The sequence below is a fragment of the Stegostoma tigrinum genome, chromosome 5 (assembly GCF_030684315.1).
Source record: "Stegostoma tigrinum isolate sSteTig4 chromosome 5, sSteTig4.hap1, whole genome shotgun sequence".
Classification (NCBI taxonomy): Eukaryota; Metazoa; Chordata; class Chondrichthyes; order Orectolobiformes; family Stegostomatidae; genus Stegostoma; species Stegostoma tigrinum.
This window is the reverse complement of record NC_081358.1, coordinates 126,692,328-126,708,277: the sequence shown is the minus strand read 5'-3', so window position 1 is coordinate 126,708,277 and position 15,950 is coordinate 126,692,328. Positions and strand designations below refer to the sequence as shown.

General features: G+C 45.8%; 1 protein-coding gene across 3 annotated transcripts in view; it reads left to right on the top strand.

Moving 5' to 3' along the window:
• ttc39c (tetratricopeptide repeat domain 39C) overlaps positions 1–15,950 on the top strand; it is a 111,191-nt gene that overhangs the window by 74,751 nt on the left and 20,490 nt on the right. For all 3 annotated transcript variants that reach the window (XM_048529948.2, XM_048529951.2, XM_048529950.2), the window contains 3 exons: positions 9,681–9,849; positions 13,221–13,314; positions 15,682–15,789. In XM_048529948.2, coding sequence (XP_048385905.1) covers positions 9,681–9,849; positions 13,221–13,314; positions 15,682–15,789 — 371 coding nt within the window. The remainder of the gene's footprint in view (positions 1–9,680; positions 9,850–13,220; positions 13,315–15,681; positions 15,790–15,950) is intronic.

Here is a 15,950-nt window from a genome sequence, read left to right as displayed (position 1 = left end):
CTCTGGATTAGTAGCCCAGTTGTATTATCACTGGACTATCACCACCCCAGAAAATTTCAGATTTTCTGTAACGTTCAGATTTTCTATACAGTATATTGACCAGCAATCACCCGAGCGTAATGGACTTGTTTGTACAAAGCAGTCTTTTCACTGAGGACAACTACTATTATAGAATCATACAGTACAGAAGAGGTCCTTTGGGCCATTGAATCTGCACCAACAAGAACAATCCAAATCTATACTATTCCTATTTTCCAGCCCTTGGACTATTACATTGAATATTATGACGTTTCAAGTAATTTTTCAAGATGGTGAGGTTTCCTGCCTCATCTAGCCTTCCTGACAATGCATTCCAGATTCCCAACACCCTCATTATTTACCCTTCAAAGAAGGTGAACAGATGCTTTCTGTTGAATGTCCTCAGCACCCCCTTTTGACGCAATATTTTATTCATTCGCTGAGTGTGGGCCTTGCTGGCTGGGCGAGCATTACTTGCCCATCCCCAATTACCCAGAGGGCAGTTAAGCATTAACCACATTGCATAATCACCCTGTCCATGCCCCTCATGATTTTATAAGCCTCTATAAGGTCACCCCATAGCCTCCAATAGGGGGAGAAAAAAAGCAAAATCCCATTCTGCCTCTCCCCGTAGCTCAAACACTTCAATGCCAGCAATGTGCTTGTAAGTCATTTCTGAACCCTTTCAGGTTTAACAACATCCTTCCTAAAGCAGGGAGAACAGAACTGAACTCAGTATTCTAAAAGTGGCCTCACCTCCTGCCCTGTACAGCTGCAACATGATATCCCCACTCCTGTATTCAATGCACTCATCAGTGAAGGCCAGCATGCCAATACCTCTTCAGCACCCTGTCTACCTGCGACTCCACTTTCAAGAGTCAAGGAGGGGAATACCAGAGAACTGTAAAATTGCTAATATAACACCCCTGCTAAAGAAAGGAGAGGCAGGATTGGGAACGTGTAGGCCTGTTAGCCTCACCCCGGTCATTGGTAAATTTTTAGAGACCTTTATTAAAGATGAGATCGTGGAGTGCTTGGAAGTGCATGGTAAAATAGGGCGGAGTCAAAGGGAGGTCGTGCCTGACAAATTGTTAGAATTCTTTGAGAAGGTAATGAGCAAGTTAAACAAAGGAGATCCAGTGGATGTGATCTGTTTGGATTTCTGAGGGTCTCTGACAAAGGACTGCACAGGAGATTGCTAAATAAAATAAGAGCTAATGGTGTTGGGGCAAAATATTGGCATGGATAGAGAATTGGCTGATGGGCAGAAGGCAGAGAGTGGGGATGAAGGGGTCTTCTTCAGAATGGCAGTCAGTGACTAGTAGAGTTATAGAGTCAAAGAATCATACCAAAGCATGGAAATAGATCCTTTGTTGGGACCACAACTATTCACATTATATATTAACAATCTGGATGAAGGAACTGAGAGCATGGTTGATAAGTTTGCAGATGACTCAAAGATAGGTAGAAAGACAGTAGCGTTGAGGAAGCAGAGAGGCTGCAGAAGGATTTTGACAGGCGAGGAGAGTGGGCAAGGAAGTGGCAGATGGAATACAGTGTGGGAAAGTGAGAGTTTATGCACTTTGGTTGGAAGAATAGAGGAGTAGACTATTTTCTAAATGGAGAAAGACTTCAGAAATCTGAAGTACAAAGGGACTTGGGAGTCCTAGTTCAAGATTTTCTTAAGGTTAATTTGCAGGTTTTGTTAACAGTTAGGAAGGCAAATGCAATATTACCATTTGGCGAGTTTTGAGAAGATTTGTAGCTCAGGTTGAGTTTCTGGATGTGAGTTTGCTCGCTGAGCTGGAAGGTTAGTTTTCAGACGTTGCATCACCATTCTAGGTAACATCATCTGTGAGCTTCCAATGAAGCACTGGTGTTATGTCCCACTTTCTATTTCTGTTTAGGTTTCCTTGGGTTGGTGCTGTCATTTCCTGTTCTTTTTCTCAGAGGATGGTAGATTGATTTGGAGCCAATGCGTTTGTTGATGGAGTTCTGGTTGGAATGCCATGCTTCTAGGAATTCTCGTGCGTGTCTCTGTTTGGCTTGACCTAGGATGGATGTGTTGTCCCAATCAAAGTGGTGTCCTTCCTCATCTGTATGTAAGGATACTAGTGATAGTGATATTCACAAAAGAGGAGGAAAACAACACCAAACTGCCATTCCTAGATGTCACAGTAGAGCGAACAGCCAATGGGGAACTTCAAACCAGCGTCTACAGGAAAACAACACATACGGACCAAATACTGAACTACAGGAGCAACCATCCCAACACCCACAAACGAAGCTGCATTAGAACATTATTCCAACGAGCCACCACACACTGCAGCACAGAGGAACTACGCAGAGCAGAGGAAAATCACCGATACAACGTATTCAAAAAGAATGGATACCCAATGAACACAGTCCGCCGATACCTCAGCAATAAACCCAAACAAACAGACAAAACGGGCTCAGAAACCATAACCACTCTCCCTTACATCAAAGACATTTCCGAAATGACTGCCAGACTACTCGGACCTCTTGGCATCAGGGTAGCCCACAAACCCACCAACACGTTAAAACAGCAGCTAATGAACTTAAAAGACCCTATACAGACACAAAGCAAAACGAATGTCATCTACAAAATACCTTGCAAGAACTGTGACAAACACTACATTGGACAAACTGGCAGGAAGCTAGCCACCAGGATACATGAACATCAACTAGCCACAAAACGACATCACCCACTATCACTAGTATCCTTACATACAGATAAGGAAGGACACCACTTTGATTGGGACAACACATCCATCCTAGGACAAGCCAAACAGAGACATGCACGAGAATTTCTAGAAGCATGGCATTCCAACTGGAATTCCATCAACAAACACATTGATTTGGAGCCAATCTACCCTCCTCTAAGAAAAAGAACAGGAAATGACATCACCAACCCAAGGAAACCTAAACAGATAAATAGAAAGCGGGACATAACACCAGCGCTTCGTCGGAGGTTCACTGTTGATGTTACCTAGAATGGTGATGAAACATCTGGGAACGAACCTTCCCGTTCAGTGAACCAGCTTACATCCGGAACAAAAGGACCCACTCTTGTGGACCGAGAGGAGGAGAGCGCTGTGTTGGAGGTGGAAGGAAGACATCGGGTTGGCTGTGCACTTTTGCAACCGGTGGATCTTAATGCTGGCTTCGGCCTAACGCTGGTTCAGTGAGCAGCCAACCTGCAATGATGGCTGCGGTGAGTGCTCGTGCCCCAGGTCAGGGGGTCCGGAACATCATCAGTGTTTCTGTGAAGAAGGTGAATGAAGGTGCACCTGTGGACCGCACCTTCTTCGTGAAGAGGGTCCTATTGGACCGTTGTGGGTTCGCTGCTGCAGAAGTTTACTGCCTGCAGGATTTCCCCGGAGGAGGTTTTTACGATGTAACCTTCAGGAGTGCCAAGCTCTGCGAGCGCTTCCTGGAGGTTTTCAAGGAGAAAGGAGGTGAGGGCCCCCTCTCTGTATTGACCGCTGTCCAGCTGTTCATGATGCCAGCGCAGAGGAGCCGTATGGTGACTGTACACATGTACAAGCTGCATGTGGCAGCAGTTGATGTCCTGACCTTCCTTGGAAGGTACGTGAAGGTGGAAGGGGACCTAACTGACATCATGGACCCCTTTGGCATCTGGACCAGTAAGAGGCAGGATAATAAAATGTGAGGCTGGATGAACACAACCAGTCCAACCTGTCTCTGCCTCCCGAACCGGTTCTTCCTCTCACCCATCCCTTCCTCCCACACCAAGCCGCACCCCCAGCTACCTACTAACCTCACCCCACCTCCTTGACCTGTCCGTCTTCCCTGGACTGACCTATCCCCTCCCTACCTCCCCACCTACACTCTCTCCACCTATCTTCTTTACTCTCCATCTTCGGTCCGCCTCCCCCTCTCTCCCTATTTATTCCAGAACCCTCTCCCCATCCCCCTCTCTGATGAAGGGTCTAGGCCCGAAACGTCAGCTTTTGTGCTCCTGAGATGCTGCTTGGCCTGCTGTGTTCATCCAGCCTCACATTTTATTATCTTGGAATTCTCCAGCATCTGCAGTTCCCATTATCTCAGTAAGAGGCAGGTCAAGGTGACGCTGAGGATGGGCGCGGACAGGAACATTGTACACCCACCGTCCAGCTTCACGATCGGCGGGAGCAAGGGCTACTTGACCTACGCAGGGCAACCTAAAGTCTGCCATGCCTGTGGTAGGTCAGGTCACGTGGCGGCTGACTGCAAAGCCACCATCTGCAGGAACTGCAGGGAGGAGGGGCACCTTGCAAAGGAATGCTCACAAGAGAAAAGCCGCAACCTTTGCGGGGAAGCGGGCCACCTCTATAGGGCATGCCCGCGCCATGGGACCACCTACGCCCAGGTCGCTGGCAGGGGCAATGCGGGGCCAGCCCCCCCCGGAGGAGAGGAAGGCACCAGGGCCCTGCAAGGACCCCCCCTAATGTGCAGGAGGGCCAGGTCGTGCAGGAGGGCCCAGCCCTGCAGGATGGGCCCGAGGCCAGCAAAGCGCCCCTCCAGGCTCTGCTCCCCCCTCCCCCGACAACCCGGAGTCGATGGAGGCGGTGACAGGCAACCCAGGGGAGTGGACGACGGTCCGGAAAGCAAGGAGGAAGGTGCGTCAGCGGGCCCAGGAACTGCAACCATCAGGCGGGAAGAGGCAGCTACAGGGGGTCTATAAGAGCTTCTCGGACGAGGGAGATTTGGAGAGGGCCCGCCCGAAGCAGAAGCTAAAGATCTCAAGGGAGAAGGAAAGCAGCACCACGCTTCCAGGTGACGGGAGGCGTCCTGAGGCTCCCTCCGACACCCAGTCAAGTGCCACTGGGGCACTGGCGGGCCCCCTGGTACTTCCAGGCGGGAAGGAGGAAATGGCGCGTCCCCAGCCTGACCCAGAGCCGGACTCTCCTGCCTCTGTACCCCCGACTGGGGCATGCCACCCGGAAGGCAGCACGGACGGTTTCCTGAGCCCGGAGAGCGTTCAGCAGTTAGCCCGAGCAATGGGCATGAAGGGACAGATGGAGGGACTGGACCTTGGACTTGGGGAGGGTACTGCGGTCACTGCCCACAATGGGGGTACGAGTTGCGAGCATTAATGTGCGCAGCATCAAGTCCGCCGCAAGATGTGTGTCCACTTGGCCTACCTGACCACCGCCAGGGCGGACCTCCTGTTTCTGCAGGAGTGCGGGATACCACACCTCAGCAGGTACGGGAAATGGTCCAGCACCTGGACCTGTGGGCCTTCGATCTGGTCGGGGGGTAACAACTGTCGCGCCTCGGGCCTGGCTATTCTGCTGCGGGGGCGCGACTTCACCATCTCTCAAGTTCAGGAGGTGGTGGGGGGACGCCTCCTAGTGGCTGACATCACCTACAGGAATGCTCCCCTGAGGCTAATCAACGTGTACGCCCTAGCGGTACGGAGTGAGCGGTTGGCCGTCCTGCAGCGGCTTCCATCCCTGCTGGCTACGTCCAGGTCGGTCATCCTAGGCGGAGACTTCAACTGCATCATTGATGCAGATTGAAGATCCGGCGTGGGGACAGCGGGTGGGGGGAGTCAACTGGACGTCATGTCCAGATTCCTGATGGGCACGGTGAAGGACGCCAAGCTGCTCGACGTCTTCAGCACCACTGCAGATGGAGTGCAGGGGAGGTACACCTGGGTGCGGCCAGATGGGTCTATTCGCTCAAGGATAGACTTCCTGTTTGTGTCGCGGGCGTTCTTGGTCAGGTCCACCGGCATCGAGCCGGTGTTCTTCTCTGACCACTGCCTCCTGCTGGCCGACTGTCACTTACAGGACGACCAACCGGCCGGCAAGGGGACGTGGAAGCTCAACATGACTCTGTTGACCCCAGAGAACGTCGAGGAGCTTAAGAGGGAGTACGCCGGTTGGAGAACCATGAAACCCCTCTTTGAGTCTCCAGGTGACTGGTGGGAGACGGTGAAGGAGAACATCAAGAGGTTCTTTGTCCTCAAGGGTGTTCAGAAGGCGAGAGAAAGGCGGGGAAAGCTGTCACGACCCCAGAAATGGGTGCAGAACCTGCTCCTTCTGCAGTTGATGGGGGTCAATGTCACGGAGGACCTCCGTGAGGTGAGGGGCCAGCAAGCCTCACTCTTCGCCGCGGAGGCCTCCAGGATAATCTTCCGGTCCAGGGTCCGCTCTGTGGAGCAGGACGAGATGTGCTCACGTTTCTTCTTTCAGAAGGTGCACAAAGAGAGCTCTGTGCTTAGCCGGCTGAAGGAGGATGACTGCTCGGTGACGTCGTCTCGGCCTGATATTTTGAGGATCAGCAGATCCTTCTATGCTGGACTGTACGACACGAAACCCATGGACAGCACGGCCTCCGAGTCGTTCCTGTCGTCTGTCGCGGAGATCTTAGACGACGGCACGAGGGAGTGGCTGGACCGGCCGATATCCCTGGACGAGCTGACCAGAGCCCTCAAGTCCTTGGAGAGGAATAGGACTCCCGGGAGTGACGGCTTACCAGTCGAGCTGTATTCCGCTCTGTGGGTCAGGACCTGCTGGAGGTGTACGATAGTGCGCTTCGGGCAGGGGAAATGTGCAAGTCCATGAGGAAGGGCATCATCACCCTCATTTACAAGAGGAAGGGGGAGAGGGAAGAAATTAAGAATTGGCGTCCCGTTTCACTATTGAACGTGGACTACAAAATCCTGGCCAAGGTCATAGCCAACCGGGTCAGGTCTGTCCTGGAGTCGGTGATTCACCCTGACCAAACCTGTGCTGTGCCGGGCAGGAAGATCGCTGAGAGCCTCGCGCTCATCAGGGATATAATCGCCTACGTACAGGACAGGCAGGTGGACACCTGCTTCGTCAGCCTGGACCAGGAGAAGGTCTTCGACAGGGTCTCTCATGCTTACGTGAGGGACGTCCTCTCCAAATTGGGGTTCGGGGAGGGCATCCGCAATTGGATCCGGCTGCTCTACACCAACATCGTTAGCACAGTCTCGATCAACGGGTGGGAATCGGACAGTTTTCCCGTCAGATCTGGAGTCAGGCAGGGCTGCCCGCTCTCTCCTGCCTCGTTCGTGTGCTGTGTGGAGCCCTTCGCCGCATCCATCAGGAAGGACGTGAGCCTGAAGGGCGTGACTATCCCAGGCAGCGGAGGCCTTCAGGTCAAGACCTCCCTGTACATGGACGATGTCGCCGTCTTCTACACCGATCGTCAGTCGGTCAGTAGACTGTTGGACATCTGCGGCCAGGTTGAACTGGCCTCGGGTGCCAAAGTCAATAGGGGTAAGAGCGAGGTCATGTTCTTCAGGAACTGGGATGACCGCTCCTTCATCCCCTTCACCGTCAGGACAGACTACCTGAAGGTGCTGGATGTTTGGTTTGGTGGAGCTGGGGCGTGCACTAAGACTTGGGAGGAGCGTATCACCAAATTGAAGCAGAAGCTGGGCACATGGACGCTCCGGTCCCTCTCCATCGCGGGTAAGAACCTGGTTGTCAGGTGCGAGGGGCAGACTGCCAAAGTTGTTTGGCAGAATGCCTCATTGCCAGAACTTTCAAACAAGCACAAGGACATTGCTTGGCTGGCGGTGAGAGGGGCTCTGCCAGTGAGATCCTTTATGCATGCCTGGAGGGGGATGCAGTGATATTTGTCGAGGTTCGTCCTGAGCAGCCCCGTGACGCAAGACTCCGTGCTCTACAGGCTGTTTTCCGGGCCGCACACCAAGACCAACATCAACTGTGCCTGGAGGACCATCAATGCAGTGAAAGACGCTCTTTGGTCTGCCCGCAACTTTGCTGGTCTGCCAGCTGAAAGAACTGACCCCGACCGAGTGTTGCAGACTGGCGCACTCCAAGGTCCAGGACTACGTGCTGAGGGACGCGCTAAAGCTTGGGGCAGCCGCCGCCAAGGCACGGTGGGGAAAGACCACGGTATGAAACTCCTCATCCAGAATAGAAAAAAGGGCCCTATCTGGTAACTGGGCCCAGCTGGCGCCTTCCCCAACTGGTCAGGGGGCCAACGTGGACTGTGCGGGATGACGACTGCCGGGTATTTTCTTTGCTTTGTTTGGTTTTTTTTCTTCTTTGTTTTGTTTTTTTCGTTTAGTTAGTGTATGTACCCCCGGGTAACCCGGGGTTGCATGACTGGGTAGGTGTGTAAATATTTTTTTTGTACATCTTATGAATAAAGTATATTTTTTCAAATAAAAAAAAGTGACAAAACATCTGAAAAACTAACCTTCTAGCTCAGCGAGCAAACTCACATCCATATTACTATTTGCTTCAAGAGGGCTAGAGTATAAGAGCAGGGATAAACTGGCGAAGTTGTGTCAGGCATTGGTCAGACCACAATTTGGGTATTGTGAGCTGTGTTAGATTCTGTTTCAAAGGAAGGAAGGATGGCTGGCCTTGGGGTGTAGAGGTGGTTCACAAGAATGATCCTGGGGATGAAAGATTTTTCATATGAGGAGCATTTGTGGACTCTGAGTCTGTAATCAATGGAGTTTATATGTTTGAGGTGGGATCTGATTGATTGAAACTTGCAGAATACTAAGAGGCCTGGATAGTGTGGATGTGGAGAAGATGCTTCCACCATTCGATGAGATTAGGACCAAAGGGCACAGACCTGTGGTGAAGGGACAACCCTTTGTGACTTAGATGAGAAGGAGTTTCTTCATTCAGTGAGTAATTAATCTGTAGTATGCATTTCTGCAGGGAGCTGTGGAGGTAAAGTGATTGCGCATATTTAAGTTAGAGATCATTAAGTTCTTGATTAATAATGGGATGAAGGGTTAAGGGGAGAAGGTAGGAGAATGGGATTTAGAAACTTATCAGCTATGATTGAATGGTGCAGCAGAACCAGTGGGCCGAATGCCCTCAGTCTGCTCCTACATCTTATGGTCATTATCGCTAAAATGTTCTGTGACTGTCACCTTGAACACTTGACAGCTTTGTTTCCCAGAATTAGGCCAGCACCGCATTGTCTCCTGTCGGACCTTCTACATGTTGATATGAAGAACTCTCCTGAATACAATTCAAAGACTCTGTGCCTTCTGAGCCCTTTTACACTATAAGTATCCCCTGTAATGTTAGGGAAGTTGAAATCCCTGATATAATCATCTTTATTTTGGTGTTTATACACCTTATGTAAATTGTCTACATATTGCCTGCGGACTGTTTGGGCATATATAATACACTCCAAGCAGTGTGACTACCCCTTTTTATTCCTAAACTCTACCCATAAAGCCCCATTTGGCACCTCTTCCAAGTCTCTTCTTACTGCAATAACAGACTCCTTAATCGATAATGTGTCACCTCCTTCCTCTTTTATCCCCTCCCCTATCTCCTTGTTCCCTGTAATGTTGAGTTGCCAATTCTGCCTTTCCCTTGGCCTCTGTAATGGCAACAATGTCTCAATTCTACGCATCTATTCCTCACCTTCAAATCCTAACTCTTACTTGTAATATTTTCAGCATTATAAGTAGACCTATCCAGCCTTTCCTTACTCCTTTGAAGCCCCACATGCTGAACTTTCTGTGCCTTGGTTCCTTCAATAAAGTATGCCGAGTCCATATTTTACTAACACTCTGTAACCCCTCTTGCTTTTGAGCTCATTTAAAGTAATATTTTAAATGCGTATGGATCATAAAATTCTGCTGCTTTATTTTTCAGATTAGCCTTGCTATGGTACCATACAGTCGTGCGCCCTTTCTTTGCTTTGGATGGTATAGATGCACAAGCTGGGTTGAGTGACGCAAAAGAAATTCTACAAACAAAGGAAGCAATTTATCCAGACTCCTCTTTGTTTCTGTTTTTCAAGGGGAGAATTCAACGATTGGAGGTATGGTTTTGTTTATATTTACATGTGTAAAATGTTTATACTGAGCAGAAATCCAAAAGAAGAAGCAAGAATAAATACAAAAGATGTTCAATGTTCAGTCGCAGAATGTGGTTATTATGCCTGTCAATTATTTTATTGCCAATTTGTGTTCTCAGATATTTAACCAATACCGCCTTCAAAAATCTTTTTATCTTGCTTTATTTTCACTCCCTAGCTGGTAAATTATTTTGTGCCATTTTTATGTTTTGTACAAAATAAAGAAAGTTCTGCTAAACTTCTTAATTTTAACTTCGGTTTGAACCTTTCACCATTGTAAATGTTTTGTTTGGAGTAACCATTAATAAGTTTCATATAATTTTAGAAGTTTTTGATTTCTTTTGAAGCTTCCTGAAGGCGAACAAGTTCGCTTCTTTCTCATTGTTCAAAATTACTGACACTAAAATAGTCATATTTATTTACCTCTGTCATATCTTCTGGACAGCAGTTGATAAGGTCCCTCTATTAGTATTTGTTGGATGGATTGAAACTAGTGTCTCATCTGGAAGCTAGATTTGTGTTTTATGATTTTCATCTTTCCCCCTCTTATTCCCCCCCTCACCCAAGGCTGGTGTCATTCAGATTTACACTTATTGTTATGACTTAACAGTGCAACCATCTTTATTGATTATTCATCAAGGATGTCATACTTTGGTCATTTATTTTAAACTGCGTCAAAAATGTATTATAGTGTACCAATAGGATTGGATTAATAACCTATTGAATTGTTTGACAGGCACAATTGGGATCTGTCAGTATCAAAGATTACGGTAGATACAATTTTACAGCTCAGATACAGGCCATTCAACCTAAATGCTCGGAACTGTGAAGGGCCGTCGAATTGTGTTGACTTTTGATCTGTTTGTAGAAATGCCACCTGACTTGCTGAATATAGGAACATCAGCAGGAGTAGGCCGTTGACACCTTGCACGTGGTCTGCCATTCTAGATCATAAGTGATCACTTACCTTTAATGCCATATTCCCACACTCTTCCAATAACACTGAATCTTACTTTTTCTTTCGTCTAAGTGCAAGTTGCGTTGAGCTTCTTATAGGATTTCTTGCTGCGAGGCATGGGTTTCTCACCCTATCTTAACAAACTTGCCTCAGTAATTACCTAACATGCTCCAATGAAATATCTTGTATCTGATTGGCACCTAACCTTAGCTGGCACAGTTCCCCAACCAACTCTCCATTGAATAGATATCCACATTTAATGATAAAATTAGTAATTTTAATATATAAGACAAGGTCAGCCAAATTGTACTAAGACTAGCTACTTGCAGGAAAATCTACCTTAGAGCAATGGTAGTCATTCAAAAAGGACATAGTGGACGTGCAGGCCATGTCATTTCAACATTTTCCTATAGGGATGAAGAGCGGGACCAACAAATCCAGGAGAAGAAAGGACGCTTATGCCAGATATTGAGTGCTTATAAACAGGAGGAATTGTAGAAGTGTATAGAAATATCATGGGTTACTTAAAGAAAAAGAAAGTGAAGAGGGAGTATTTAAAAACAAAAACACTGATGGGTAAGGAAAAATCCAAAAGCATAGAGGGTAGGGATAAAATAGAGATCTGTAAGCCAGTATTTCTAACATCAATGATGGGTGAAAACTTGGAAAAGATTCTGAGGGACAGAATTAAGCTCCAGTTGGAGAGGCAAGGATTAATGAAGGAGTGTCAGTATGGCTTTGTCAAGGAGATATCATGTCGATTAAACTTGACTGAATTATTTGAGGAGGTGACTAGCTAGTTGTATAGGGAGGATGAAGCAGTTGATGTAGATTATGTGGACTTCAGTTAGACTTTGATAAGACCTCAGGTCAATAAATATGGAGCTAGAAAAGCACAGCAGGTCAGACAGCATCCAAGGATATGGAAAGTCAACATATCAGGCCGAAACCCTTTCAAGAAGAAAGAGCTCATGGGATCCAGGGCAATTTTGCAAATTTGATCCTAAGCTGTCTTAGGGGCAGGAAACAGGGGCTAATGGTCAAAGAGTATTTTTGTGTTTTGAAGCCCATGTGTACCACAGTGTTTGATGATGGGTCCCTTCTATTTGTGTTGTACGCAATGATCTTGAAGCAAATTTAGGAAGTTTGATTTGTAAATTTGCAGATAATCTAAAAATTGCTGGTGTGGTAGGTAACAAAGGGGAAAACCTTCGGCTACAGGATGATATAGACAGGCTGCTCGGATATGTGGAACAGTGGCAGATGGAGTTTATTCCTGAGAAGTGTGAGGCTGATGCATTTTGGGAGAAGTAACAAGGCAAGGAAGTACACTTGCTAATCTCTCCTTAGTAGAGGGGTCAATAACCAAGGATCATAGATTTAAGATAAGAGGCAAGAGAATTAGAACATAGAACGTTACAGCGCAGTACAGGCCCTTTGGCCCTTAATGTTGCGCCAACCTGTGAAACCAATCTGAAGCCCATCTAACCTACACTATTCCATTATCATCCATATGTTTATCCAATGACCATTTAAATGTCCTTAAATTGGTGAGTCTATTACTGTTGCAGGCAGGGTATTCCACGCCCTTACTACTGTCCGAGTAAAGAACCTACCTCTGACATCTGTCCTCTATCTGTCACCCCTCAATTTAAAGCTACATCCCCTCATGCTAGCCATCACCATCCAAGGAAAAAGGCTCTCACTGCCCACCCTCTCTTTAATCCTCTGATCATCTTGTATGTTTCTATAAAAAAAAATTCACCCACTGGATAGTGGGTATCTGGAACTCATTGCCTGAAAAGGTGACAGAGGTGGGAACCATCACAGTATTTAAGAAATATTTAGACGTATACTTGAAAGTTAAACCATACAGATCTACAGGCCAAGTGCTGGGAAATGGGATTAGCATAGATAGTTGCTGAATGACTGGAGTGAACACAATAATCTGAAGAGTTCTTTCTGTGCTGTAACATGGCATGACCCCAAGCAGTTATCACCAGCCATGTGAATGCTGGGATGCCTTTTTTTTAAAAAAGGTCTTGCTGCTTGTCTGATGCTGTCTGGCTGCTGTATTCCTCAGCTCCACATTTGTCATCTCTGACTGCAACATCTGCGGTTCTTGCTACCTCTTACCCCTGCTGTTATTTTCTATATTTCTAAAATCCACTCTTTGGTCAATCTTTTGGTTATCTGACTTAATAGCTCCATAAATTACTCCATGTATTTTGTTTGGCTCTAATTTTGTGGAACAGCTTGGGATGTTTGACTATTATTGCTACTGTTATTTTATTTCTATACAGATGCACGTAACGGAAATATTGTTTGGAAATGTTTTTCTGAGCACGATTTAAAATCATTGTTTATTTTCCTCTAGTGTAAAATCAACAGTGCCTTGACATCATTCCAAACTGCATTAGAACTAGCTATAGATCAACGAGAAATCCAACATGTGTGCTTGTATGAGATAGGTAAGTGTTTTATATCCATGCGTTGAGGTTTATGACGGGGATTTAAAAGGAGTATTTTTAACCTGATTGAATTATTACCTGGATAATGTTTCTCTGTGCAGGATGAAGTGAGATCATATTGTGCACAGGACTGCTTTTAAATGCATCCAAGGTAAATGTGCACCTAACATGCATATCTATAGTACTCATGCAGCACAGTTCAAGTAATGAAAATTCTCCTGGGGTTTGGTGGGAGGGAAAGGAAAGGAGAAGTTAAAATGAAAGGTAAGTCAATGAGGTCTTTTATGATTTTAAATGGCTCAAAAGTGAGATTCCTGGAGTTGGAAGCTTGAAATGAACTACTATGGCTCAATCAATAATTTAATATAAACTGGGTAGGTCTACATAACTCGTAGTCTGTTTTGGTCAGTCAGTCTTGTCACCAATGGAACCCAGAGGGTAGGTGTGTCACTGGAGTCAGGAATATTTCCCACTTGATTTCTATCTGGATTTTCACTTAACATTTCAGGTTTTAAACATTGCTGAAAAGAACGGAGTCATTGAAGCTTTTCATCTTGCACTCATTAGGGCTGGCATACAAGAAACAGGGCTTTGAAAGAAAACACTAATTTATTCAGCATGAGAAGTGTATGTTAATCACTTGGGCCATGGGTGGCATAGAGAGGCAACTGGAGAATTAACTGGCAATCTAAATTAGCTGATTAACCACAATCCTGACACGCAGATTCTGTTTGGTCAAGATGTTTACATGGGTAATGCAGAAGACATTTATAGTGTTCTTACAGTTTCTCATGTGGCAATACACGGAATGCCCTGAATCAGGCCGTGCTTGTAAATCTCTGAATGCAGAACCATTGTTCTCTATTGGACGCCATTTACTAAATATTCCCCATGGTGCCAAAAATTATAGTGGAAACTGATGTATAATTATGGATGACAGAGCATCTTTCTCTTACCCTCTCTTCTCTGTATCCTCTCTCGTCTCCCCCTCTCCCTTCCCCCTCTCTGGGTCTTTTCAGCACTGGCAAAGAGTCATACCAGATCTAAAACAACATCTCTGTTTCTCTCTTCAGATCTTACTTTGGACCTTCTGAGTTTCTTCGGTGTTCTGAGTTTGGTCGCTTTCTAAGCCGCATTTCTTGTTTCCGGTTCTAATGAGTGCCAGACTAAAAACTGTTGACTTCTTTCTTTTAGCAATGGGTCATCTCTTTACTATCAAGCAATCATTTCAGATTTTTTCCCCCTTCAGACATGATAGACTACTTAAAACAAACACAAAAATTGCTGGAGAAACTCAGCAGGTCTGGCGACATCTGGAGTGAAATCAGAGTTGATGTTTGAAATACGGTGACCCATCTTCGGAACCTCTTCATTACCAGTTGTGAAGGAAAGTTGCTTCACTCAAAACATTAACTTTGTTTCTCCACAGGTGCCGCCAGACCTGCTGAGTTTCTACAGCAATTTCTGTGTTTGATTTAGATTTCTAGCATCGCAATTCTGTTTTACCTATCTCATCGACTCACTTAATTTCCTTCGTATTTGTTTTGAAAGCCCTGAGTTTCTTATTTCAAGTCCTTGATGGTATTAGTAAACTGTATGGGGTTTTATTTTTTGAGACTACTAAAATCATGGGTCTATTGACAGTGACCTTAACAGTCTGAGTTTGGCTATTGGAAAAGCCTACTCCCAGTGTAGAATACTGAGATTAGCCTGAAGGTGGCCATCTGGAGACTCTAGTCTAGGTGGACCTAGATGTTTGAAAAAGTTAAAGAAGGTAGGCTTTGGTGATTGTTTGTACTTGGGGAGAGTGGAAGTCTTTGGTGGAATTAGAGCACACGGTTAAAAGTCTGTGACTTATGCTAAAAGAAAGAAATGTGTCTTCTCTGTGATTTACGTTCTATTGTGCACAGTTATGCCAAACACTTATCAGTAAATTCCTATCAGCAGATGTTCATTGAAGCCATTCAGTGTGTGATGTTTGTGTTTTTTCTTTTTTCTAAATGTTCGTCTTGCTTCATGAATTCAGGCTTCTGATGCAGATTTATATGAGAAAGATGTCAGCCGACTGAACGGGAATGGGACCTAAAATGGCAGCAATATGGGCAAAGTGAAAAGGAAAACGTTTATTTCAGATATCTAAAGGAACAGAGTAATATTCGGAAAGACTATATGAATTGAAATATGTAATATTGCATTTGGTCAGGTTTTGAGGTGAGAGGGGAAAAGTAGATTTGAATTTAAGGAGTGGCGTATGATTTTATAATGTGTAAGTACATGAAGTAGATGCAGCTTTAAAATGTATCAAATTGTCATTAGCTGTTTTTCGTTTATATTTGTATTTAATCTGAACTTTGTTCTTATTCTCAGGTTGGTGTAGCATGATAGAAATGAATTTCAGGGATGCATACAAGTCTTTCGCAAGACTTAAAAATGAATCCAGGTGGTCTCAGTGTTACTATGCATACTTGACTGCAGGTTTGTTCCAATACTGCACATTTTAATTTGCTTTGTAAAAAGAATGCAATAAATAATGTTAGTCGAGTACCAGAAGATCATGGTACTGTACATCTTTGTTAATGTGAAATGTTCTTGGTAGAGACCATTCCTTTCAAATTCAAGATCAGATTCCTGGTTGT